This window comes from Boleophthalmus pectinirostris, unplaced genomic scaffold (genome assembly GCF_026225935.1).
Source record: "Boleophthalmus pectinirostris isolate CB_2022bp ecotype Guang Dong unplaced genomic scaffold, ASM2622593v1 HiC_scaffold_10, whole genome shotgun sequence".
NCBI lineage: Eukaryota > Metazoa > Chordata > Actinopteri > Gobiiformes > Gobiidae > Boleophthalmus > Boleophthalmus pectinirostris.
Window position 1 is genome coordinate 15,606,041 of NW_026570971.1, and position 26,082 is coordinate 15,632,122.

The 26,082-nt window shown below is 41.0% G+C and overlaps 3 protein-coding genes across 3 annotated transcripts; all 3 read left to right on the plus strand.

The window, feature by feature from the left end:
• Nucleotides 1-2,546: 2,546 nt before the first annotated feature.
• On the plus strand, nucleotides 2,547-3,378 carry LOC110155407 (rho-related GTP-binding protein RhoU-like). Its single transcript, XM_020919506.1, has 3 exons — nucleotides 2,547-2,712; nucleotides 2,786-2,844; nucleotides 2,935-3,378. Exons 1-3 carry the CDS (start codon nucleotides 2,547-2,549, stop codon nucleotides 3,376-3,378), a joined length of 669 nt encoding a protein of 222 aa, XP_020775165.1.
• Nucleotides 3,379-4,510: 1,132 nt separating this feature from the next.
• Nucleotides 4,511-11,278, plus strand: LOC110155281 (zinc finger FYVE domain-containing protein 1). The gene is given in 12 exon segments (XM_020919355.2): nucleotides 4,511-5,881; nucleotides 5,959-6,463; nucleotides 6,888-7,007; nucleotides 7,010-7,092; nucleotides 7,161-7,267; nucleotides 7,346-7,454; nucleotides 7,535-7,632; nucleotides 7,796-7,913; nucleotides 7,989-8,159; nucleotides 8,362-8,542; nucleotides 8,628-8,741; nucleotides 9,207-11,278. Coding segments are annotated over 12 exon segments (2,379 nt in total). The 5' UTR covers nucleotides 4,511-5,341; the 3' UTR covers nucleotides 9,440-11,278.
• Nucleotides 11,279-11,527: 249 nt separating this feature from the next.
• Nucleotides 11,528-26,058, plus strand: LOC110155642 (zinc finger protein DPF3-like). The gene is made up of 11 exons (XM_020919778.2): nucleotides 11,528-11,616; nucleotides 18,739-18,899; nucleotides 19,081-19,188; nucleotides 20,994-21,121; nucleotides 21,568-21,663; nucleotides 21,776-21,836; nucleotides 22,513-22,554; nucleotides 22,837-22,977; nucleotides 23,063-23,173; nucleotides 23,250-23,972; nucleotides 24,054-26,058. The coding sequence occupies exons 1-10, from the start codon at nucleotides 11,585-11,587 to the stop codon at nucleotides 23,405-23,407; spliced, it is 1,038 nt and encodes a 345-aa protein (XP_020775437.2). The 5' UTR covers nucleotides 11,528-11,584; the 3' UTR covers nucleotides 23,408-23,972; nucleotides 24,054-26,058.
• Nucleotides 26,059-26,082: the final 24 nt, after the last annotated feature.

The window sequence follows — 26,082 nt, forward strand, 5'->3', positions numbered from 1 at the left end:
AGAGCCTCCACCATATCGACTTAAGGGGACATTATGCGGCAAACATTATGCAAATGGTGTAAGCCATTTTTGTGTCCTGCGTTGAAGTCTGGCTTGGGAAAGGAAAATAATCAGTTAACACTTTTGAATGTGGTCCGGTTTAGTAATAGAGCTAGAAATGGGGACAATATTATCAATGTCATGAAAACTGATTATGCATTATAGCTCAGTGAATCTATGCAAATGTTACAATAAATATCCTTAAACTAGAAAAGGCTAGAAAGAAAAAAAATCACTTTTATTACACTGCTACAGAACTAATCCAGTCAAAGGACCACATCCTTTTCTGTGTCTCGAAGGACATTAGGCTTCAAACCTATACTATATCAATAATCACTACACAACATGCTAAAGAAGCTGCCTGTTCCAGAAAATTAGGTCATTTTAACTAACAATATATTAAACAGAGATGACTGGAATGAAAGAAAACAGGCTCTCCCAGATGCCTTTCCTGATGTTTATACTGGTACAGAGGCTCATGACAGTTAGTAAATTAAATAACTGACCTGATTATTGAGCAAATATTTTTACTTTTCAGTTTATATATCATGTCCAGGAATCTCAAAAGGTTCCACACTGGTCTATTATCAAGTATATAATGTATAAAATGTTGTAGCGTCTATAAAATGCCCTCATGTATTATACACAAATACCCTAAAAATAGTGAGTATATTTCAAATTGATTTTTAAGTATATTTGGGCCTGTTGTAAGCCACACACCCCTACTAAGCAGATTACTGGTACGAATCTATGCCAATACTTCAGCAGTTCTAGTCATGTGAAGCAGTTAGACTAAGAGTGAGAAAGCCAAAACAAAACATGTTTACTGTAATAGATATGCCCCCCTCACCCCTTCAACCACCTGCCCACCCACTGAGGGCCAGGCACCTGCCAATCTGACAATTCACGTACGTAAGCACACTTCTGACCTCTGCTGGTTAGGTTAGGTGCCATCAGTCCACCATTACTGATAAAAGTGGAGTCTACAGGAAACGTATGATTGCATGTTGGGATATTTTAAGACGATTTCCTGTGTTTGACATTTACCTTGGGTTAAGGAACAGAGTTTTGAATCACAGCTGTCCGAGGTACAGCCTGGGAGCAGAGCCGGGGTCCGGGGAGGGGGCCAGATGTTGTCCGTCTTCCACTGGGAGTATGTGGCACTGCAGCTGGTAGGAAAGAGAGGGGGATTATAAAAAGAGGAGAGCGGGTAAATTTGTAAGAACGACAAACAGGAAACGCAGAGCTCACAACACAATGCTCACAGAGTTTCCTGCAGGACCCCTCTGATAAGGCCTGCTTCACATTGTGCCATAAGCTGCTTCTGTCATGCATCTGCAGCGTAAGGGCAATAGGACAATAACGAAGTGTTTAATATGTGGACTAAAAACTGTAGAAAGAGAGAGTCTAATAAAATCATAGATATAGCAGTACATTGCAATGCACCTGCCAGTAAAACAATAAAACAGCAACAACAAAAATGTAAGCATTGCAGAATTTATATTTCTGGCAGATAAATTAAATATATATTTGTTTTATTCCAGTCCAACTGATGAAGGGAATGTCCCACTTTTTCATTCATGCTTGATAATCTACAGATGTTCTTGAGTAAAATGTACAATTTCTATTTCTTATTTTGTTAGGAATTATCTGGACCTAATTGAATATATTTTCTCAAATGTTAACTAAAATTAATAAATTAAGTCAGTATATTTGACTCAACATCTTTGTCCTTCCATTTCTCATTAAATGGCACAACTCTAACTTAAACTTTTTCTTATATATTTGGAGAGGGTCAAGTCTCTTTACTTGCTTCTGCTCTACTCATCAAACTCAAACTCACTGGCTAATGAGCATAGAGGTGATTTTGCACTTAACGTAATACTGCCCTCTATGGGTCAGTACTAAAAGTGCAAGAATAAATGAATTCATATTTCTGGTGCATCTAAAATAATCTCCAAAATAATAGTTCAGTGTTTCTCAAACTGTAGTACTCGAGCTCCTTCAGATAGTACTTAAGGTCCTCTACAGTTCAATTTTTTGCTTAATTTAGAATCAGTTTTATGTATCTTTTGGTTCTCCCTCTTGTTAAGAATGACTCCAGCGATGATATAGATGGTGGTATCCAAAGAGCCAAAACTTTTCTTAGATGGCAGTTTAAAAAGTATGATAATCACTGCAATGGTTGTTGTGTCACTTTTACTTTGCACCTACATGGAAGACATACATTTAAGGAACAGTAATCTAGCTTTCAAAGACCAATAAGATCACATGTCATGCATAGGGGTGTAAAAGGGGTGTGACTATGTAAATGTTTATCAATAGGAAGCTAATCTCTCAGGCAGCTCATTGATCTGATTGGTTGCCTTTGTCCTTTCAAATTGAGGTTTACAGTAACAACAGGCACATGGTGAGAGGCATCTTTTACAGAGAAACTACCACAGGCACTTTCTACTCATGAGTGGGAATTGGAATATTCTAATTTCTAAATAAAATTAGAAACAGAAATGGCACAAAGTTATCAAAGACAAGAACGGCCATACAGACAGAGAGAGGAGGTGAGTTGCATGCTCCTTGGTGATGGAGCTGTGGGAAAAACCAGCATGATCATCAGCTATGTCTTCAATGGATACAACAGTGATTACAGGCAAACAGCTTTTGACGTCTTCACTGGTAAGAAGCAAACTGACAACATTTATTTTATTGTCATGGGTCATGGCTTTATGAATAAAATGTTTTCACTTAGGGGTTGTTCATGTCAATGGAATTCCAACTCGCATTAAACTCATTGATACAGCTGGTCAGGTAATTTTTCCAACTATACACCAAAAATAAACTTTTACATTGATTATATGGTTATCTTTTGCAGTTCATTTTGTGATGTGTGCTTTTCAGGATGAGTTTGGTCACCTCCGCTCCTTGTGCTATGCCCATGTGGATGTCTTCATCTTGTGCTTCAGCCTGGTCAATCCAACATCCTTCCACAATGTTGCCACGAAATGGATTCCGCAGATCCGCTGCCGTAACTTCACATCTCCAATCATTCTGGTCGGGACACAGTCTGACCTCTGCAACAACGTGAATGTACTTCTTCACCTACAGGAAAAGAATATAGCACCAATACATTTTAAACAGGTTAAAAAACTGGCCAAGAGAATTCAGGCAGGTGACTATGTGGAGTGCTCAGCCTTGACACAGCATCATCTGAAAGATGTTTTTGACTGTGCAATATTTGCTGCCATTAAGAACAAATGCACAAGTGGAAAAAGTAAAAAGCTTAGCATCATCAAAAGCTTGAGAAGTCTGTCTTATCGTGGATGGAAGAAAATCTTTTTCTAATTATGGACTGTTTTCCATTTGGAAACTGTATATCAGACTGTAAATATATTAGTGTGGAACATGGAGCTTGTGGGTTGATTGTATTTGAAAGCGCCTCTATCTTTATCTGTTTTTTGTCTGATGTGTTTGTTACTTTCTCAGCATCTACATTTGTGTGCTCTGTAACAGTGCCCTTTTCTATTTGTTGAATAAATATTTTCAATGTGAATAAGGCCTAGTGTATTATAATACTACATAATGATAGATAAAATATTCAAGCCACTATACTGTCATGAGTGTGACAGTAAAAATGGAGGGAAAAGCCTTAAGCTTTTGTGAGTTACGGTGGACAAATGGTCACCTGCTGATACTTTGAAGTGATAATTACCACAACAAAGCCTGGTTAAGTCTGTCCTTGGTGTGATGCATTGTGAGAAGGATCCTCTTTAAATTTTCTCGTGTTAGTCCACCAGAACGGAATGAAAGTGAGCAAAAATGCAATTTGAGAAGGCCTATAAATTGTCATTTTTGGCTAATGGCTAATATGCTTAGGTAATATTTTAAAAGTCTATCCAAAACTTATTTTGCTGCTACCAGCACAAAATATTTTTTTAGTCTCACAGATGTGGATCCATGTGCTGTGCTTGACTGGCAGCGGGGTATCACCTCTTATTTTTGTTTTGTAAAAGTGTGTAGTCTTGTCTGGGCAGAATCGTCTGTCAACAGCTCTGCTCCTCTCACACTTCAGCCATGGCCCACGCGCCAGCACAGACAGAATCATACATTAAATGATTAACAAATAGGCTAAGGCAATGCTTTAAAAGCGAAAATGACATAGGTGTGTGGATACGGACATTTAAGTAGGCCTAGCTAGGCAAAAGAAGAAATAAAAGGTCTGCATAAAAGAGCAAGGAATACAGACCGACCTTTCTGTGCAGGGGTAGACCCTGTTTTAAATGTGTTGAAGCAAACAAAAAAATAGCAAAACGCAGTTTGACTTACATCAAAAAGGACAAATAAATAATTAAATTAAAAGTTGGATACTGCTCCACGAAGGAACCCGAATAATCGAGATTTCATTTAAACTACGTTTCCCATGATGCAACACCATCACCCTCTCTTGACCCTGCCTGAAAATAATCTGATCAGCTGATCTGACCTGGCAACAAAATAGCGTAGCTACAGAAATCTGGAAGGGAGGGGGCAGAAGAACAAAACAATGACACTGCTCGGACGGATTTAAAAACACTACATCCTATTCAAGTTTTATTGAACATTTTCGTCTGCTTTTCGCCTCCTTTGGTTGTACACGGAGCGGGGAATATCCGAGCACTGGACACCGACTCGCTGTTGTTTTTGTTGATGTAACACAGCTCACTTGACATTACTGGGGGCTAGCTGCAGCTAACTGCTACACTCGCATATTTATAGCTTGGTAATAACATCTTTTGGAGTAAAGTCTTTGCAGTTAATTGAAACCCACTAGCATCAAGCTAAGCATTTTTTATGCGAACTTAAAACGATTCTCTGAATTGTTCTGTGAGCTGTCCAGGGTCAGTTTGCTAGCTAGCCCGTTGTTAGCATATTTGCACAGACTGTATGTTTTTTCAGGGTGTGTTATTTGCAGTCGCTGTTTTTCTGTGTCTTAACAATTTAAGTTAACGTTAGCTACTTATTTAAGTCACTGTATTGTTGAAGCTAACGGCGATGCACTAAATTGTTAATGTTACTGTTGGTGTAGTGTGTGAATAAGTGCAGCTAAAACACAATTTTAATAATCTCCCATCTGTCAACCTTTTTGCACAGTTTTTAGATATATTTTGTAGACTTAGTTGTTCAATCATGCAACAGTATTAAATTATATTAGTCGCTCTGCAAACATCGCAATTACACGTGTGTATTATAATCCAGTTGCTGCTTCTGTAGTCTGTTGTTTGAGGCGTAGCCTGACTTTGAGTTTTTCACTTTTGCCTTGTAAGAAACGATGAGTAGCCATGGCTCATCGTCTGAAAAAGGTGTCAACACTAGTCTGATATGTCAAGAGAGTTATGCTTGTGGTGGCTCTGAAGAGGCAGCTTTTGAATGCGATGAATGCAGGAGCCTGCAGTGTGTGCGTTGTGAACTTGAGCTCCATAACCAGGAGCGTCTGAAGAACCATGAGCGTGTTCAGATTGGTCCTGGGCACGTCCCATACTGTGACAACTGTAAAGGTAAAGAGGGCAGTGGGGGCAATGGGGACAATGGCAAAAGACAGAGATCAGTTGTCCGCTGCCAAAACTGCAAAGTCAACCTGTGCCAAGACTGTCAAAAACGTACACACAGTGGAGGCAATAAGAAGAAACACCAGCTCACAACATACCCTCCTCCTCCTCCGAAACACCCAGAGCCTAACTGTGTCCAAGCATCTCCACAACCGCCTGCTGTACCAACAAACAAACAAAGTGATGAGACAAAGTCTCAGAAGGCAAAACTTCTGGAAAAGGTGTGCAGTTTTCTCCTTGTTGATGAAAATGAAGAAATGCAGGTAATTTTATTAAGCTAAGTGCAAAAATTTAGATATATTCAATGTTTATTACCTTTTATTTTCTGTTCTCTCTAAAGATAAAAGATGAAAGTTCCTTTTTAAAAAGCCTGAACTGTAACCCAGACCAGCTGATGAAGGTGGTATCCATCTTTGGGAACACTGGCGAGGGCAAATCCCACACACTCAACCACACTTTCTTCATGGGCAGGGAGGTGTTCAAGACCTCCCCCGCTCAGGAGTCCTGCACTGTGGGCGTGTGGGCAGCATTAGACCCCATTCATAAAGTAGTAGTGATTGACACCGAGGGCCTCCTGGGGAATAGCTCCAAACAAGGCCAGAGAACCCGTCTGCTGCTGAAGGTGCTGGCTATCTCAGACCTGATCATTTACCGGACCCACGCAGACCGTCTCCACGACGACCTGTTTAAATTCTTGGGAGATGCCTCTGAGGCGTACCTGAAGCATTTCGCCAAAGAGCTGAAGGCAACGTCAGCTCGGTGTGGGTTGGATGTGCCACTGTCAACGCTGGGACCTGCTGTTGTCATCTTTCATGAGACTGTCCACACTAAAACACTTGGTTCAGGTATAAAAAAAAGGACTTAACTTGGACTGAAATATTGTTTTAGAGTTAGGAGCATTAGGAGCTTGTGACTGTCTGCTACTTTTTGAGCTATCATATAGAAAATTACAGATTTATGAAATATTAGCTTTTAGCGCTAACAATTGTAATGTTGAAAAATGTGTAAACACTAGTTTGGGGAGAAAACCACATTCCATCACAAACAAAAACAAATGACTTGTCACATCTGTAACTTACTACATCCTTTTGCTTTATTGAATTACACATTTACATATTACATCATCCTGATATTTTGCTTTACATGCAAACATCAGTGTAATATGAGAAGTAATGCCTGTCCATTAAGTGCTCCTAACAATTGATCAAGTATCTGTTCACTGTTACAGTAGTGTTATTTCAACACCAATACTTGTGTTTGTCATTTCAGACAAGTCATCTGAATCTGTCGATAGACTGCTGTTGGAGCGCTTTAAGAAGGTCTCTCGATTTCCAGAAGCCTTCAGCTCTGTCCAGTACTGGGGCACGCAGACCCTGAACCCCCCCACCGACTGCTAAATGAACTAGAGCAGCTCCTGGATAATAATGCCACTCGTTCACCACGCACCCCAGTTGTCATCTACAAAGCTCTGCATGTAGGCCTGTGGTTAATTAGTTGTGTAATTTTTGTAACTATTGTAACTGAATGTATTATCTTTAACAGGCCCTGAGTGAACGCTTTAATGGGGAAATAGCAGATGAAGTGGTGGCCCACAGCTGTTTTTTTCCAGATGAGTATTTCACCTGTTCTAGCTCATGTCTGAGCTGTGGGTAAGTAGTCTGTCCTTCTTTGAACTGTTCATGTTTCTTTTGTGATGGTTGTGATGGTTATTTTTTTGGTTTTATCAGATGTGGGTGTAGGAACAGCATGAACCACTTAGCTGAAGGATTGAGCCATGAAGCAAAGCACCGCTGTCGCTATTCTCTTCAGTATGATAATCGCATTTATACTTGTAAGGTAAGAGGATATTTACCAAAAGGTCTATGTGTAAATTTGGAATCTGCTTTCCTTAGTGATGTATGACTTTGTCTGTAAAGGCTTGTTATGAAGGTGGAAGGGAGGTTGTTGTTGTCCCCAAGACCTCTGCTTCCTCAGACTCTCCATGGATGGGACTTGCCAAATATGCTTGGTCTGGGTGAGTGTAGCAAACTGACCTATAAAGTCAACCATCTAGGCTTCAGTCTGGTTTATGTTACTTATACACTGGCAAAATTTAGCATGTGTTACTTCAACCTACAAGTTGCATTCTTCATATTAGTTGTATTTATTATTTCTTTCTCACCTTGCACTACACACAGGTATGTCATCGAATGTCCCAACTGTGGAGTGATCTATCGGAGTCGTCAGTATTGGTATGGGAACCAGGACCCTGTGGACACAGTTGTTCGCACTGAGATCCAGCATGTATGGCCAGGAGTAAGTAACCAATAATAAGGTTTATTTATTTATTTTTATTTTATTCATCACTAATGTACTGTTTTGATATTGCAGTCAGAGGGCTTTTTAAAGGACAATAGCTATGCTGCTCAACGTTTGCTAGATGGAGTTAACCTTGTGGCTCAGTCTGTGTCAGAGCTCAGTGTCAAGCCCACCAAGGCTGTCACCTCTTGGCTGACTGATCAGATTGCCCCGGCCTACTGGAAACCCAACTCCCTGATCATGGTGAGTGAGTCAGTTAGTCCTACTGTGTGGCAGCTGCCACCAGCAGCCAAGTTACCACCATGAAAACCAGAATGTTGTTTACTGTCAGTGGTCAGTTTGTTCTATTACACAATCTGCTATCATGTTTCATGATTAAACTTGACAAATGCAGGTTGCACACAGACTGTCTGTCACAAAGCAATATGTTTTTCCTCTGTACAAGGTGTGCCATAAATGTCATGAAGTCTTCCAAGACAACGACACTAAGCATCACTGCCGGGCCTGTGGGGAGGGCTTCTGTGATGGCTGCTCCTCCAAAGCTGCACCTGTCCCAGAGAGAGGCTGGGGCCTGGCCCCTGTCAGAGTGTGCGATGTCTGCTATGAACAAAGAGCTTCATATGCAGGTGTGTATCCACAGTAGAGTGTTACCAGTTATTACTTATAATAGAAAAGACATATTGGTGCTAATTTATTTCTGTTTATACACAGAAGTGCCTAAGGTTGAGCTGGAGGAGGATGAAGGTGGACACCTTGCCAGAAAAGTTGGTGAAGCAGTGACAAACACCTTAGGGGTTGTAGTCACTGCCATTGACATCCCACTTGGTAAGTTCTAAGGCTATTGGTTGTTATGTAACAGTATTGACCTAATATTTTAAATAAGTATGAGAAAACACTGCCCTCTGGTGGTATGTTACTTAATTACAATGAACTCTTCGACCTGTCAAACAGGTGCAAGCTAACAGTGTTTCTCCATTTGGCCAGTGTGGATTGTTCCACTGACCCAGTTTTTTAACAGATTATTTGCAACATCTTTGTTTTATCACAAAGTCTGCTTCACATAAATACAAAATTGGTGGGATATAAAGTAAATAACAAAATTCTTAAAATTCTTTCATTTCTTTAACCATTTTAGTGCTAATGTAAGGAATAAAAATGCAACATTTAAATGAATCTGGTCATTGTAGGAATCATTCATTAAATGGAAATGTTGTATCTAAATGTAATTTTACATTTTGGCTTATTTTTCAATATAGGTTTGCTCTGCGTATTTACGTGTTGTTCTTCCAGGTCTGGTAAAGGACGCAGCTCGACCTGCCTACTGGGTGCCTGACCAGGACATCTTGTCTTGTCACAATTGCCAGCGAGACTTCACTGCCAAGCTGTCCAAGCACCACTGCCGTGCATGTGGCCAAGGTGTGTGTGATGACTGCTCCCCTGAGCGGCGCCCAGTGCCATCGCGCGGCTGGGATCATCCTGTGCGTGTGTGCATCAGCTGCAACCAGAAACCTGGTGAACTTTAACAAGACGGCCTTCCTTCTTCAGGTCACCAGAGAGAACCACTCATTCTGTCTCTGTTATACCTCCAAAACTACGGTTCTGTCTTGTGTCTGTGGCAAGGAAGCATTAATCATAGTGTAATCAAATGTAGGACATTTAGCGGATTTGGGATTTAAGACTTTCTGTGGCCTTTTAGAACAGACAGAATATGTGTGTTACTTGACTGAGTGCGAATGGTACATTTCCACTCTGCATTATAAGATAAGGATATAGAGATAATCTATATCTTCTCAAAACAGATCCTACTTTTTGTGTTTCAAAAAGTCTGTTCAGCTATTTTCTTCTATCAGAAAATGTAAAAAAAAAAACAACAACATATATATCATTTTAAAGTTCATTAGTTTTCATGAAAACCCTGATGGGTTGGTTTGAATAGGTTTAGTAATTAATGATATTGAGTAATGTTTTCAAATGTCGTATTGTAATGGCAAGGAGAACTTTTTTATTCATGCAGATATCCCTGCAGGTTTCTTGCATGCCGTTTTGCAACATTATAGTTTTTGCACTATGCCTTTTCAGCTGTTATAGGCTGTTGCTTACCATGGCCCAAAACCAGATATCCTGCTGTTTTATGTCATATGTTGAACTGCGCTCACACCACATCTGAGTCTCAGTGGATATCTGGTATGCCAAAATCATTCAGGTCACTGTGCGATAATGTTAATATTTTGATCATGTAACTTGTGGTTGTATGAAAATATAGAACTGCATATAGATGAGTGTACATTTGAGATGTTATTTATGTATCAAAGAAAAAAAACATTTAGGGTTAATATCTTAGCATTATTTTTAGCATCTCTGGCTTGCATGAGCGTTTGACAGAGATCCAAGGCCTTGTGTTTATTCAGAGAAACCTCTCTGTATATGTCTGTATCAAGCTGCATTTTTATCCATATGTTTCACGTTGTAAATGTATTTCTTTTCATTGTTGTCTTAATATTACACAAACCCAGAATTGTCCTCAAACAGTGCGCATTTCACCTAATTACGGGTCTCTAGGAACAAGACTGGATAAGGATTATTCACAAAGCTTAAATAAGGTCATTTCTTATGAACATACAGTATTGTATTTTATTTTATTTTAGTAGTATTACACTTGTAGTGATCGTCGTTCATCCTTTATCACCTTGTTGTCCATTGCCAATCAAAAACATACAAAGACAGATGTTTGAATGTGGCCACAATAGCATTATCATGTTAAAATAATGAAAGCTTTAATATTTTTTGTTCACAATCATACATTTGTTTGTTGTATTTTTGAAATGTTAACAATAATAATATCTCAACAGCTGTGTGTATGAGAAGGGCCCATTTCTATTTTGTCACTATAGTAGTTTTTGATCACTCAAAGCCTTGTAGGTAAAGGCCCCCTTGGCTGGAAAACATTTGATGTCTGGCTAAAAATAACTCAAAAATGTGTCTGTCTGAATTTTGCGGCATTTCTAAATGTTAATATTGCACAGTAGAAAAAAATGTGTCACATTTTGGAGCCGCTGTTCATTCCCATGCAAAACTTGACATTTGTTTCGTCTCAAAGTTGGAAACATTGCATAAGATTAAAGATGTATCAGACCCATCTGTTGGAGCATAAGCCGAATCGCCTCCATGTCTTTGCTGTGTATTTCTGTGTAGATCTTTGTGTGAAACCACTCTTTGTATGTGAGGAAGAAGACACTTGTGTGCATGCCATTCCTCCACATCACAGCAGCTCCAGATGAAGTGAGGGAAAATATTTGCTTGGTGCTTATTGATTATGATAAATGATTCATAATTATTTTAATAAATAATTGAGCACAAGCTTCCATGTTGGCATCCTTTGTCATTTGTACTCTGTGTCCCCATAGGCCAAACAGGAAATAGTTGTGATATCTCTCCAAGCTTCAGTGAGGGGCTCTTTAAAAGAACTTCAGAAGTTGAGATGTGTACAATAGGAATACAAGAGAAAACCCTTTAAAATAATTTTGACAGTTTACTCCTTAAAGCCACGCCCTATCCGCCTTTGCACAAAACCTATTGGTCCCCGGATTGAGCCCGAGCTCGGATTGGTGAGTTTCTGTAGGTTTCCCTCAGAACTGCAAGACGCCGATATTGCGTTACACTGTAGCAAAATGGCGGCTGTCATTCAGAATCCACTAAAAGCGTAAGTATTTCAGACACTAAGGAAATAGTGAATTATAATTTTTATGCCAACTCGTTAATCCTTACCTGCTATTCGTGCATGTTGTTTCCAGCCTTGTGCATATGGCTGGCGACGCTGTCTAAATGCATTTTGTCCACTTCTTGCATGATAAAGTAGCCTCGTATAGTTCTTTTATTTTATAACATGTTACGATTTAGTGTCAGACATAAATGAATGGCTTCTTGACGTTGCGATCGTGCGAGCAAAGCCTTGTTTTTTGCTCTGCTTTGCAATCAGCGCACGAGAATGTCGTCTTTTGTAGGCTATAAATTTATTCGGTAAACTGTCGACAACGTGCCTATACGCAGCCCGAATAATTAAAAGCCGCTTTTCCCGTGCTTGGTTGGATATAGCTGGCTAATATGATCTGACATTCCGAAAGTCGTTTACAGTTGGTGTGAATTGTCGACATGTCAACTTTGGCTCCTCCAAGCGCAGACGTGGTCAGGACCCGGTAAAGCAGCGAGGGAGGAGGCGTTTGTATTTGCAATGCTTTCTGGACAAATCGACAAAAGTGACAGTCTGTGTTCTGGGCTGTTGGAAATAGAAACTACCTCCTTGTGCACTAGTCCCTTTAACCCTCCAACTTCAAAAGGTCTGCTCCACCTATGTCTCCTCCTTTGTTCTTCTGTGCTATTCACCTATTGCAAGTTGATCTCTAGCTCTTGCAATTATGAAGCTAAAACTTTGTCATTTTTTTGTTGCTGAGAACTGACCCCATTGGCTTGTTGTTATTGTGGTGGTGATGTGGGGGTCTCTGGGTCTGCATAGGTGTAGGTTTGCTTACAGACTGTGCCTTTAAGTGGAGGAGTGCTGGAGATTAGCTTGGTCCAGGATCCGGGCTCCATCTGTCAGAGAGATGCTCCGACAGGGAGAGAGGAAGTGTTGGCCAAAAGTAGGAGACCCATCTGCCGCTCCTCAGAGGTCCAGCCCGTGCACCCCTCTGGACCCCGTGCAGCACCCGGGTCGCACCAGTCATCGTCTTGTCTCCACCTTGTCTCCACCTTGTCTCCACCCACACTCTCGCTCTCAGTATATAGGACATTGCTACTAATCCATTGATACAGGCAAGAAAATGCAGAGTAAACTGAATGTGGATGCCTTATTGACTGGGCAATGTTTAACCCCATAGAAATCCATACTTCAACCAGTGTTTGTGTCAGGTTTGGAAGTAGCAATAACAGCAGCAGGGAAAATGGCAACAGCAGACGTCTTAAAATCTCTAAAATAAGTTGTTTTGTTTAAGTGGCACGGCAACGCAGCAGTGTAAATGTGTTTTGCTGAAATTCAGAGCAGTCAATGTAGAATTTACAAAACGTTTGAAGCCTATTGTCTAAATATGGTTATTAAATGTTAAGTACCCCACCATTGTCCTTTATAAAAAGCTTAGTTTTAATAAGAGGAAGGAGAATATTGGGAAATGGCGTTAAATTACGTCAGGTGTCAATTTGCTGTTTAATCTCTGAGAGCTTTTTGCATTCAGATGTGGAATGTCTCTTTACTTTATAGTCTGCTTAATGAAGTGTTTCAATCTGCTATGATTAGCCTCTGTCTGGGGTTTCTGACTTCATTTCACACTTTTGTCAGATTATAATTAGTCACACTCCACACTAATTGGATGTTGCTCCCGTGGACCAATTTGACCTTTTTGTACGAAGACGATTCACTTTAGAAAGAGCAAGTGGAAGACTCTTGAGTTGGATATGGTCGGCGGAGCTGTAGCCTGTGCTCGCCTGTGAGGTCTGCCCCTCATTTGAGCCATGGATGGACGCTAATCTCCAAAATCTGCTGATTAAAATGGAGGCTGGAATATTTAATTAATAAAGAGGCTGATGGGACGTCATTAAAATTGCAGCTGGACTCTTGTGTGGGAGGGACACTTCTTTAGTCCCCTGATTTCTCATCAAGCCGCCCTCTGGCCCTCATCAGCTCTGTGACTTAAGTATGGGGGGCATTGGAAGCGTGACTCAGTGTGGAGGTGTGGGGCCTGGTGCTCTTGCCCTCATAGACCAGGCCGCACTGATTACATGTAATAATCAGGACTTGAGGATGCAGTCACTCCCCCTCCACTCTGTTCTCTGTTCTGCTCTGCTCTGTGGTGACTTGAGCTTCCTGTGAGACATGCACCTGCAGCACTTCTAGCCTCATAGAACAGAACAAGTTATTTCCAAACACATAGTGAGTTTCTGAATCCACAGGAGGTGCATACTGACTGTGTTGTCGCTAACTGTAGTCCGTAATCAGATCTATGCAAAACGGCTGTTCACACATGCTGGCATTACAGAGCCATGTGACACAGGGGACCGTTGACAGGAGCGTGCTGATAGTGGAGGCCCCACTGGCCACAAGATTTGCTTTTGTTCCTTGCTCCTGGTCACATTCGACATACATACCTTTACAGCTCTTAGCTTGGACTTCGCTTAGGCAACTTTAGTAAAAAACAAACTTGGCCTAAATTATTTTAGTGGTTTCTCTGTTCATGCACAAAGCATTAAATTGTGCAAGGAAATGCTTTCTCATCTCGATACCAATCCTTTTTTAGACAATGCAAATTTCAAGACAAAGTAAGCACAGTTTCTTAACGGTTGGGTGACATTAAAAAATAAAATAAAATCACAATTATTACCTTTTTATTAATCAATCTAAATGATCAATTTGATTCAGTTTTTTCCTTAATGGTACACTGTGTAACATTTCTAGTGAAGGGTCCACCTCCTGCTTGTCTCCATGGAAATGTTACTGCTTTATCTAGAATTTTCCACAGTATAGATCAGTGTTTTCCAAATGTTTTTTCTGGGGACCCATTTTTTAAAAGTCATAACAACAGACATTATTTGTAAATCATAAAATAAAGGTGGATTTGATCATTACTGAACATTAATGAGGATATTTTATTGACTGAGTGTTCGTGTCTCTGAGCAATTAGTATTACTCAAGTTTAAACAATGAAAAGCAATCATTGAAGCAGTAATAAAAGGTCGCCTATTTGGACATTAAATGTAGCCCATTTCTTTTTCTTTTCAACATTCATTTGAACCAGAAATATTGCAGCAAAATAGTCAATAAAATAATTACACAAAGATTAGAAATTATACAAAACATGTCTTAACATTTAAACTTTTCTAATGAGATAGGTGGGCCTGTCTGTGTTTTTGTAGCGTGTTCCAGTCCGGGTGCAGGAGGAGAGTGCGACAGCAGATCAGGCGCAGGATTCAGTCTGTTTCTGTGCTTTGTCTTCATTTTTGTGAGCACAGAAAATCTCATGTGTCTGAACTGTATATCACAGACCTACATGCAGATCATGACAAGGCGACCCAAAAAAATCTCTTGCGAACCACATGAGGGTCGTGACCCAGTCTTTGGGAAACAGTGGTCTAGATGATCTATCATGTGACAAGACAAGCAGGTTACATTACCACTCTACGTTACAAGTCAGATCTGTGGAGAGTCTCTCCTATTCATTATTGTATTTTTCATCGATAGAAACACCCTTTTAATATATCAGCACAGCCCAAATCCGTACTTTGAAAGTCGGTCATAATTCCCTTTTATTGCCCTTAAGTTCAGTTAGGTTAGGTTAGTTTATTTTCCATTTGTAGTTTAAAACCACATTGGAAAAACATGTGCTAAAAGCTCAAAGTGCACTATGACACATTAAAAACAACCACATGAACAAACAACAGACAATCACTACTGGCCACGCATGGCACTGTGAAATAAACAAACTATAAATGTTAAGTTGTCAAAATATTAAGCTGCTACATCAAACATACATACTATTGTATTATTGCATAGGATAGAGACCATAGGATATTATTCGATGTTTCTCATGCAGCCACTCTGATATTCCCCTGTCTGTGTCCACAACAGGTTTTGAAAAATAGTTCCTATTTTAAACACGCCAATGCGGAAAAAGTGAACTGCTCAGAAATGGAGAAATCACAGCAGAATGAAAATACATAATTCAAATGGCACGACCTGATGCTCCAACTAGCCCCAGACATTAGCTCGTTCTTCCTGCCTAGTGTCCTCTCGTGTCTGGACTGTTTCTCAATGGCAGCATCACTTCATCTTGTAACTGGGCAATGTCTCACTCTGCGCTTTCTTTGGCACCTCTGAGTTTGGACGCGCACGGCTGGAGGGGGACTGGAGGAAGCCTTTACAGCTGGTGTGCTTTGGGTAAACCGATATGTCACAGGGCGTCCCATCAGCCTCGTGTTGATCTGGAACTATGGCATCGAGACTTACTTAGGTTAACTTAGGCCTCCTGTTTTTAAATACTCCACATGTAAAGTGATGGTGCCAGGCAGGTAACTAATATCAACAAAGTTTGGGGTATCGATGAAAAAGACGTCAGACCGAGATTTTAATAGATTGGAATGTTCCGTTCTGGACGCTCTGGGCTAATCACATGTTCAGAATATTTCCTATCGAGCTGTCAAAGCATGTCCAAATAAACATAATGTATTAACCTAGTAGTTGTTTGAGAAAAAAAAAGTGAAAAAAGTACAGGCTAGTTGGAAGTATTAGAGGAAGATATAATTATGTTAAATTGAATTGTGAGTTCTTTTGTGGCAATCTGGACTGTGAGTATTCCGTCGTGATTCAGGACATCACTGTTTACTGCAGCCTGTCAACTTTCCCCACCCACTCCTCCTGTAGGCCCGCCACCGTCATGCTCTGAGTGAGTGACAGGCAGATTTGACCAATCAAAGTGAATTGTGAACTTTTCGAAGCACATTGCCAGCACTTACTTTTTAGAATAAATTTGGTTTGTATTATTCTGTATCTTCATTTTATTGAAAGTATATTTAATATTCTGGTTAAAGTTTTAAATGTATGTATATTATGCTTACTGACAGTTTTTGGAAAAAGTTTTTCTGAACTGTCCCAGTGAAGGTGTGATGTGTGAATATCAGGTTGTCTTCAGAGCATCAGGTGTGTGATAGTTAACTTGGATTCATATTATATCAATGAAAACTATATTTTATGATTTTTACAAAAACATGTTAATTTTTTACTTTTACTACAAATTTACATCAGTTTGCCCTTGCCTTGCCCTTTATTTATATTCATAGATATATCAACAATATAATAGTGCAACCAATGTAGAACTGACTAAGGTGGATTAAACATTTTTACCAGCTTTTTCATTATTACGAGAAAGTATTGAGTTAAAATAATCATAATCATTACAGGTATAACGACTCCAGTTTCTGGTTTAACATGAACATATTAAGCTCATAGCCAATGTACTGAATAGGAACAAGTCACATTATATTGCCATCTGTATACTCTGTAGTACTCTGTAGTACTCTGTGGTACTGCGCAGAGGAAGAGCCAAGTGCTTATCATTTTGCTTATGTTTAACAACAGGATAGACTACATGACACTCCCCCTGTGATACAGACTGCACCCTCAGACCTGCTTAAAGTGACGTTCAGTGCAATCGATATGAGCAAAATATGTTCACGATACAACAAGAAATTAAAGTTTTTATAACCTGTAATGATTATGTTATAATGACATTTTTTCAGTTTGAACTTAATACTTTCTCATAATAACAAAAAAGCTGGTAAAAATGTTTAATCCATCATTGTCAGTTCTACCCTTCCATAGTATAATATTACTGAAATATTTGCAGATGTTGGTTATCAGTCACAAAAGCAAAACAATCTGTATCTTTATCTGAATACAGAACAACAATATAAATAAAACAGTTCTACATTTATTGAAATGAAGTCATCATTACTGCATTACTGCAAACCCTTAGCCTTCTCTCAGTGAACTTCTTGATGAAGTCCCCTGAAATGGTTTCCAAAAGTGCAAATCAGTGATCAAAGCCAAATCTTAACAAGTTTTGAGTTAATTTTTAGTTTTCTACATTCCATAAGTGGCCATTCATATTTTCAGTGAGCATCTACAATGTAAATAATTGTGGAAATAAAGGACTGGTTTTGACTGGTATTGTATATTTCTTGTATATACTTCTTTTAGCTCAGATATGACCCATCTTTTCTCTGCTTATGGCTGCGCCTCGTTCTGCTGGGGAGACCTGTGCACTGTCTGAACTATGCCAAGCTCCGGGCCTTTGTTCCTAACAGCAGAAATCACCTCACACGAGTCGGGGCAAAGATGGCGGAAGTGTAAGGAGCAGACAAACCCCACACACTCCCGCCCCCAGGACCACTTTTAACATTCCAGTCGCGACTCGCAGCCTGCAGCTCATTAGTTCCACTCCAAAATGGCCGTCTTCCTAATGTCCTAATTGGGAACACATGGAAGAAGTTCGTTAACGCAAAGATGCAGGAACAACACTTGTTTGTCCATGTTCCAGCAGCAATGCACACATGTTACACAGTAGCTCCATTGGATTTTTTCATTCTAGCCTCTTGCCTTCGTCTTTGATATAGTTAAATAGGAACCTGCCCTTGCGATCGGCACTCTGCTGAGATTAATTAAGTAGGCTAATTACCATAGCAGGCGTGTGGCAGCGACTGAGGGCTCCAATGTGAGATATCCTCCCCCATCTTACTCTGAATATTAACGGTGAAAGCCTGAGGGACTGCCAAAATCTCACAGGAGCTGGAGAAAAGTGGAACTAAGACTTTGAGTCCTTCAAGTCTGTGAAATGGTTTATGTATTAGGTGCCAAGATTAAAAGTGATTGTAATGTACTTGGATAGGAGCATGATGCAGCCCACATAGTAAAGCTAAGCTTGAGCAGAATCAAACCAGGTCCTACTGCATTTTTATACTCCCACATGTTCTTTGCTGTCGTGACCACAACTGATTAAAAGTCTACGCATTTAATGGGACATTATAAGCAAGCATTTCTTATACATTTTATAAACCAGTAAATCTATTAAATAAACAACTGCTTTGTTTTCTCAAACTGTATTGATTTTCTCTTTGCTTTCTTTTAGCTTGCTCAGCAAACTGGTGTAATGAGGTGTACTAAACGAAAGGGCGTGTTAGTGCCATTTAATTCAACAACAGTGCATAGAGTTAAGACTGTCCAATGGCATCATGAAACTTTTCAAATGCAATGTCTGACAGACTCTGCTGTTTCTGTTTGTTTCAGACTGGGAGACCAGTTCTATAAGGAGGCCATTGAGCAGTGCCGCAGCTACAATGCCCGTCTGTGCGCAGAACGCAGTGTCCGACTCCCATTCCTTGACTCCCAAACCGGAGTGGCCCAGAACAACTGCTACATCTGGATGGAACGCCATCACCGAAGCCCTGGTTCTCATACTTATTTTTCCCCCAAGCCATCACTCAATAAACAAGAAACATATAGATTAGCCCCCCCATCCTCTCACTACTGACCAAAGCTTGTAGCACATCAGTTTGTGCTGTGTACACATGAAGTATTTGTTTTGCAGGCTGTAGCACTGTGCTCACACTTGTGGTGTGTTGTTTGCAGGTGTCGGTGCAGGACAGATGTACACGTACCCCGCCCGCTGCTGGAGGAAGAAGAGACGACTGCACAACTCCACAGACCCTGGTCTGGGCATCTACGGCCTGCATCTGGGTAAGGTTTCTGACCACTGCTCCCTGGACACCACTTCCTTCAGCTGATTAAAACTAGTGGCCATTCTGGTTAATTTAGATAAAAGCAGATTGGTCTGAGCATATCGGCACAAGCTGCCCGTCATTTTCACCCAGATGAAATGTGGCCGTGTTCACCCTGGCTGGTAAACTTGTTTTGTGCAAAGTAGAACATGTAATTAGATTTCTTACTGCTGAGAGCTGCAGGGCTGAATGCTACAGACACTATTTAATAAATGTTAGGGAATAGAGTGTTGCCTTCTCGGCCTGCCACTTTAAGCATCTTCAGCACTCACTCAACACTGAGCTGGCCCATCCATCCTGCTGTATCCTGTCCACTCCCCTCTCTCAGCCCTCTTCATCTCTCCATCGTCTAATCTGCCAGTCTGTGGGTGAGTTTGTTTTGTGACTTGTGTTGACTATCTAGACCATCATGAGCCCAAGGCTGAACACCCACCGGGATGTCACACTATCCCAAGGAATGTACATGACAAGATAAGAAATCTCACACACAGCTCCGATAAGAGAGATGGAAATATGTAAATTTTACTTTATTTTGATCAAGAGACTCCAAAAATGGAAAAATTGAGAGAGAAAAGAATGTGGTGCTGCGAAAAAGCTTTTGTTTCATAAACATGCCCCATTGATGTCATTTGCTTATATCCTTCAAACAGTGGTGCAGAATGACTTTCAGATGAAATCAATTGTTTACATTTGTTGGACAAAGCTCATGTTTGGAAAGTTTATAAATCTAACAGGAATGAGCCTGCACAGACTAGAGATGGAGAGATGGGCTGTGAAACAAACCCTTGTTTCCCAAACACATGGCATTGTGTGCTATTGTTCTGCTCTGGGTTCATGCTCGCACAGCTCCACACTGCCTCTCTTGTCAGTACAACAGGCTGCGTATGCCTGCTCTGTGCTGGGGAAACATAACCTGATTTAACCTGATTCTCTGAGGCTGCGTGCTGTGCAGCTGGACAGAGGTGCTGAGCACATGCCACAGCCACAGTCTGCCTGGGCTGTGGAGAGTGGGGCTGCATGCTCAATCAGCTCCCTGCTGCAGGCTGCTGCTGCTCTATTTATAGCCCCCAGCTCCCGTGGGTGGGGAGGGACACAGGAGGAGGGAGGGACTCAGGAGGAGAAGGGAGGGGCTCTGTCTCGTCGCGGAGAGTTGAAAGTCAACAGCAGACACAATAGTGAAGGGCTGCTGGTATCTCCTGGTTCATCCTGCTCCTTCCTGCAGTCTGCTCTGCTCAGTATTCTGCAGGCCTCCAGTGGATGCAGTGAAAGATGAGCCAAGAGTGGAAGGCTTTGAAGTGTCTCCTCTTTTCTCAAAGAAAGTGGAGGATCATGAAGCTCTCTGAGGAGAAGAGATGTGTGAATCCGGCTGACTGTCAAAACACTGTTTGCTCTGTCATGTCTGCCTAACCTGCTTGTTTCCTGGACTATTTGTTTAGATTCTTAGCATTACAGCTGGAGCTGTGTAATACATATTAAATAAAAAAGCAAAGATAGAAAAGTCTGAGGTTGAATCATTTTTTCCCAGGTGATCCACTCTATCACATAGCATTACCTGTTGTTCCTAATGTTCTGTCTGTTTCCATTTTTCTATTGAATCACTAAAATGTAAGAAAGCTACATTGAATCAGATGGGTAAAGGCAGTTGTGGGTTTCTTTGCTTTATTGGCAGAGCAATCAGACAATGGGCATGTGTTCTTCTGCCCCTACAGGACAAACATGGCTGGTGCTGTGATGATTCATTGTGTGACTGTGTTGTGTCTGCAGACGGTGGCCTGATGTCCAAGGACTCACTGCCCACTCAGAGCACCACGCTGGAGGCTCTGCTGCGGGGGGAGGGCCTGGAGCGCAGGAACAACGCTAAGAACGATGAGGAGAGTCTGCTGGAGATCCAGGTGAGCCCCCTGCTCCCGGCAGACTGACACTCTGACATTAAGAGCTGTCAGAGTGCGGCGCCCCAACTGGTTGTCACGGCAACATTCCAAGTTTTTCCAGCTGACCTGCAGGGCTCGTTAGCGGACTGCCCTCTCGCTGAGGAGCCACTCTGACAGACAATATGGCCGCCCCACGAACTCATTACTGTGTGCCATACTAAATGAAATGCCAAAGTGCAATAGGTACAAAATAGCAAGTATAATCGACGATATAGTACTTCTGCACCTTTTTCTCTGCAGGTTTTTGCTCCACAATTAACTAAATTAATGACTAATATGTTTCCTTTGTTTTCTTGCTCATTTACAGCGAACCACTCAAAGTAGACACACATATAATCACAAACAAAATGCTAAATATGTTTCCTCCTTTGCTGCTTATTTATGTTTTTTGCATCTGTATTTGTCAGAGGGTTTTGGAGGCAGATGCGGCTGAAGACGCCTTTGATGATGATGAAGACTTCGAGGTGGACACTCCCAAGAGGCGACACCGGGGCAAAGGACGGGCAAGTGTCTCCAATAGTGCTGTGTTTGAGCTGCACCTAACCTGGAGCAGACATTCAGGAAGGTCCACATTAGTGTCCCTGTGTGAGTTTACTCTACTGTGTGTTTTCTCAGGGCCGGGGCTCGGGTCGCCGGAGGGCGGACTATGATGATGACAAGCCATACGTCTGTGACAGTGAGTGATCGCCAATGGCTGTTCATTCCTTAAAGATCTTCTATTGTGTTTTAGATTTGAAATCAATATGTATGGGAAAACTGGAAAAGTGAAAACTGACTGGATAAAAAGACCAGTGTTTCCACCTAGAGATTCATAAGCTGGACTGAAGTATTTAAACAAGGTTAAAATGGTGCTCTTTATAATGAGTTTATGACATGTGCAGCATTTTGAATTTTTGAGAAACAAAAGGGCTGAATAAGTATGAATATTCTGACATGGACAAATGAAAAGAAAAAAAACCTGCTCACAGACATTTTTTCCAATAATTTAAAGAATGCAAGATGGATAATTTAATGCTATATTGGGAAACTTTCAAGGAAAAACAACATCTCCAGGGAGACAAGCTAATGGCTGACTCTCACCCAGAAAAGTCACACAGTGCACCTTTTAAATAAAATAATACGCTATCATATGTTAGATGGCTTTAGTTTGCACAATATTTAAGTGTATTTTATTGCCCTTAATTAAACAATATAACTGTGTGGAGTGTTTAAAATGCAAGCCCCAGTTTGTCTTGTCTTACTTTTGTGTCCCTGTACATTCAAGATGCATGTGGAAAAGTCAAGTGGTGGTGTAGGGTTTTCAGCTAATGGTCTTTTCTTAATGGCTCCATGTATTTTCTTCTCTTTTTCAGGCAGATACAAACCACGGCAAAACTCCAAAACTACACCCACAGGTACTTGCATATGTTTACTGTTTTTCTTGTTTTGATAGACAGTTAAATAGTGGGTTTCAGATGCTGTGATTATTGATACAGGCCATTTATTATGTGACTTCTCCTGAGCTGAAAAGTGCCTTCGGTCACATGTAACTGAGACATGGTTATTACACTGTCTGCTTTTTATTGACGGACAGAAGATGGAATTGAAACGGCTCCTTTTTTATTTTTCATGCGAAGAAAAGGCATTTATGTAAAATTGTAGTGCTTTGATTAAACTTGTGGTCTTTGATTTCCCAGTGTGTACAAAGCGCTACAGAAATCGCACAGGACTAAGCTACCACTACACCCATTCCCATATGGCGGAGGAAGAGCGGCCGGGAGAGAGGAGCACAGTTGTACCAAGAGCTCCTTCTATACCGCAGAATGACAGGCAAAAACGTAAGCTCTATTATTGTGATTTTGGATTAATTATACAGTAAAACCCTGTAATGCATGTTTCATCTTTAATTCCTGTTATTTGTAGGCCCAAAAGGTCAAGGTGGAGCAAACATTCCCAACAACTACTGTACTAAATGCCATGGTTCAAAGAAAACGGGTAAAGCTGGCACCCCCTGCACAGCCTGCCAGCGCATAGGTGAGAGTACACAAATAAATGTAAAACAGATACTAGTTTTATTTACTTCTATAACTGACTTTTTCACTGTCTGCAGATGGTGGAGAGGAGAAGGAGGACGGAGTGTTCACTGGAGCTGAGGAGCTGTTTGGCACCACCTCGGAGAGCGACACGTCCACGTTTCACGGCTTTGAGGACGAAGATCTGGAGGAGCCCTCAGCCAACAGCAATGGCATCTCCAGTCGCCACAGATAGAGTCCCTTTAACAGCAAAAGACCCTTTTAACTTAATGGATTAACCTCTGGCAAAAATCTGCTGCTTCTTTTTATTTCAATGTTTTATTTGTTTGTTTGCGGAAAGCACAAAGTGAGAATTTCAGGACGTTAATGCAAGTGGTATTTTATCTACTGAACACTTTGAGTAATTTATGAACTTCCTTTTTATATATAAGATATAAATATATATGAACTTTTAAAACGGTGAAGGATTTGACAATGACCTCGAGCTGACAGAAGCTGTTGTTTTTTCCTGTCACTGGAGCAAAAGGATTCTACATAAAGAACAGAAACACTGGAGACATTATTGTTTTTTTATGAAAGGACTGCTACATTGGAAGCTTAAATGTCAGCGCAGAGTGGACATGGGCTGCGTGATGTTTGTGAAGTATTTGTCCATTTAGGACTATTTTTCTGCTCTTACTCTGGACTAAACTTGTGTAGTCATGAAGGAACCAAGGAAATGTATAATCAAGGCCCCTCATATATATGGATGAAGATTAATTCAATGCCTCAAGTCATTTTTGAATGTTGGACACAAAAAGGTAAGTTTTAAGTTTCAGTACATTGTGTTTATTGTGGTGACATTTGGACCAGTGTCTTACATGTGTGTTTGTGTTGTATAGGAGGCACATTGGCTTTACATGAACAATGAAGTAGGGGACTTGACCTCAGAACTAATGAGCCTTCATGTTCCTCCTTGGGCCTACTATAACTGACAGACTGAGTGGAAAGGCATCCACTACTCGTAAAAGCCATGCGGCTTAATTGCAGCAACTGTTCCCCAGATAGTATGTATTGATCACTTGTGAACATTTGATATGTGAATAGCTCCAGTGTCTTTCATTGCTGGTGCACTGTGCTGGAGGCCCTTCTGAGCTTTGGGAACACTAAAGGCCAGGCCTTTGCCTGTTTGTGGCCAAAGGCTGCCTGGCCGGCCCTCTCCTGCTGTGTGATCTGATGTGACACTAAGACATCATTCTCCTCATCACTGTGCCAGGCTGCAGCTCTGCTCTGCACTGGGAACCAGCTCGAACAGCCTGGAGCCTCCAGTCGGACTGACCCTCTGACCCAGCCATAGAGATGGTGCTCTACTCCACCACCACCACACGCACACCTCTGGACTACTGTGTGAGCGCTACACAATGCTTCTCTGGGCTTTTGGTTTTCTTCGAGTTCATTCTGCCTTGAATGAATTGCAGTAATTGAAAATTTTTGCTTCTTTTTCTGTTGTATAATATTTCCATGTTTTGAACAGTTTGAGTTGAACCATGTTTTCTTCTACTGTGGATACCTCTGTCCTGATCAGGTGCACAATAGCCTCAACTACTCAGGCATCTTTGATTTCCTCTGCTGTTGATTGTTTTGCCTGAGTCGTGTGATTGTATCGAGTCAGCTTCCAGGAACAAACACATCACCTAGGATCCTAGTACAATGAACCTTCAGAGGGTCTGGACTCTGCAGCCTCAAATTAAAGAACAAGAACTCTGCAATAAGATGCTTCTGCTTCATCAGCCATGTAAACCTCTGCTCTCCTCATTACTGTTCCAACTACTCTGGCAGCGGACTGGGAAGTGGCATTCATCTCACACAGACTGGGTTTTAGACGCACGTCTGCTCAGATGTTCAAGTTACTGTTGAATTTCAGCTGAGTGCTTTAGCAGTTCTGAATACATTTTGACTTCTCCACAGTTCTTAAGGTTACACAGGCGAGCAAAGAGGTTTGTATCCCTCACTACTGCTGCAATGTAATAATAGCCACCTTGAACCATGTAAGGACTCGCATGTGCATCCAGAACCATCTGTTCCCCCCTCAGGGACCCTCCACACAGTAGTGCATCTCTACGGGGCACAGGGGTGGGCGGTATGACAAAAAAAAAATCTATTCAAACACTATTTTTAAAAGCTAGATCACAATTTTGATTTGATCTCAATTCATGTACTTTGTATCTTTGTATCTGCCTTTGACGGGTAACTCAAGCCATCTTCTGCTTCTGAGAGCTCAGACTTCACTGTGACTGGTTAAATCCACCTGTCACTCACTCAATGCCTGGTTAGACTGACCAATAAGAGGAGTGGGTGGAAAAAAGTTCTATCTTTGCAGCTTAGCATTGCATTAAACAATCAATCAATCACAAAATAGCATTTCCTTTAAAATCTTTTTGTCACAGAAGCAGATTACATTTTTAAATTACACTTTTTTGCCATATCACTCATCCCTAACGGGGCAGAGAACAGATGTGCACAGCTTCCTCCTCTTCTGTGTAAAATATGTCTTATTCTTCCAGTGTCATGTCAGAAAGTTCAAGCATGTGTCTTCATTGTACCTTATTCAACAATATACAAACATGGGCCCGGCATGGTGGTGCAAATCCGAACAAAAGCAATGGTCAGTGTGTCCACTCTGGTGTCTCCCATCATCGCATAGTCTGTATACCTCGTCTAAGACACAGCAATAGGCCCTGATGCTCCCGGGTGACAGAGGGAGAGTCTGGGTGGGAATGGAGCCAAGAGGAGATGACTGGGTTTGATCCTCAGCTGTAAATATGTTGAAATGAAGAGAATGAAGAAGTCTTTGTTTGTTAAACTATTTTTATTGTTCTGAGAAAATAAAGACAAAAACATTGCGCATTTTCTGCTATGTGGAGTTTAGCT

Excerpts from the sequence above, each read along its gene's own strand:
- LOC110155407 (XM_020919506.1), top strand. The coding sequence starts at position 2,547 with ATGGCACAAAGTTATCAAAGACAAGAACGGCCATACAGACAGAGAGAG. Across the intron at positions 2,713-2,785 it reads AGCTTTTGACGTCTTCACTG|GGGTTGTTCATGTCAATGGA; the intron begins GTAAGAAGCAAA and ends GTTTTCACTTAG. Across the intron at positions 2,845-2,934 it reads TCATTGATACAGCTGGTCAG|GATGAGTTTGGTCACCTCCG; the intron begins GTAATTTTTCCA and ends TGTGCTTTTCAG.
- LOC110155642 (XM_020919778.2), top strand. The coding sequence starts at position 11,585 with ATGGCGGCTGTCATTCAGAATCCACTAAAAGC. Across the intron at positions 21,664-21,775 it reads GACACCGGGGCAAAGGACGG|GGCCGGGGCTCGGGTCGCCG; the intron begins GCAAGTGTCTCC and ends GTGTTTTCTCAG. Across the intron at positions 21,837-22,512 it reads CAAGCCATACGTCTGTGACA|GCAGATACAAACCACGGCAA; the intron begins GTGAGTGATCGC and ends TCTCTTTTTCAG.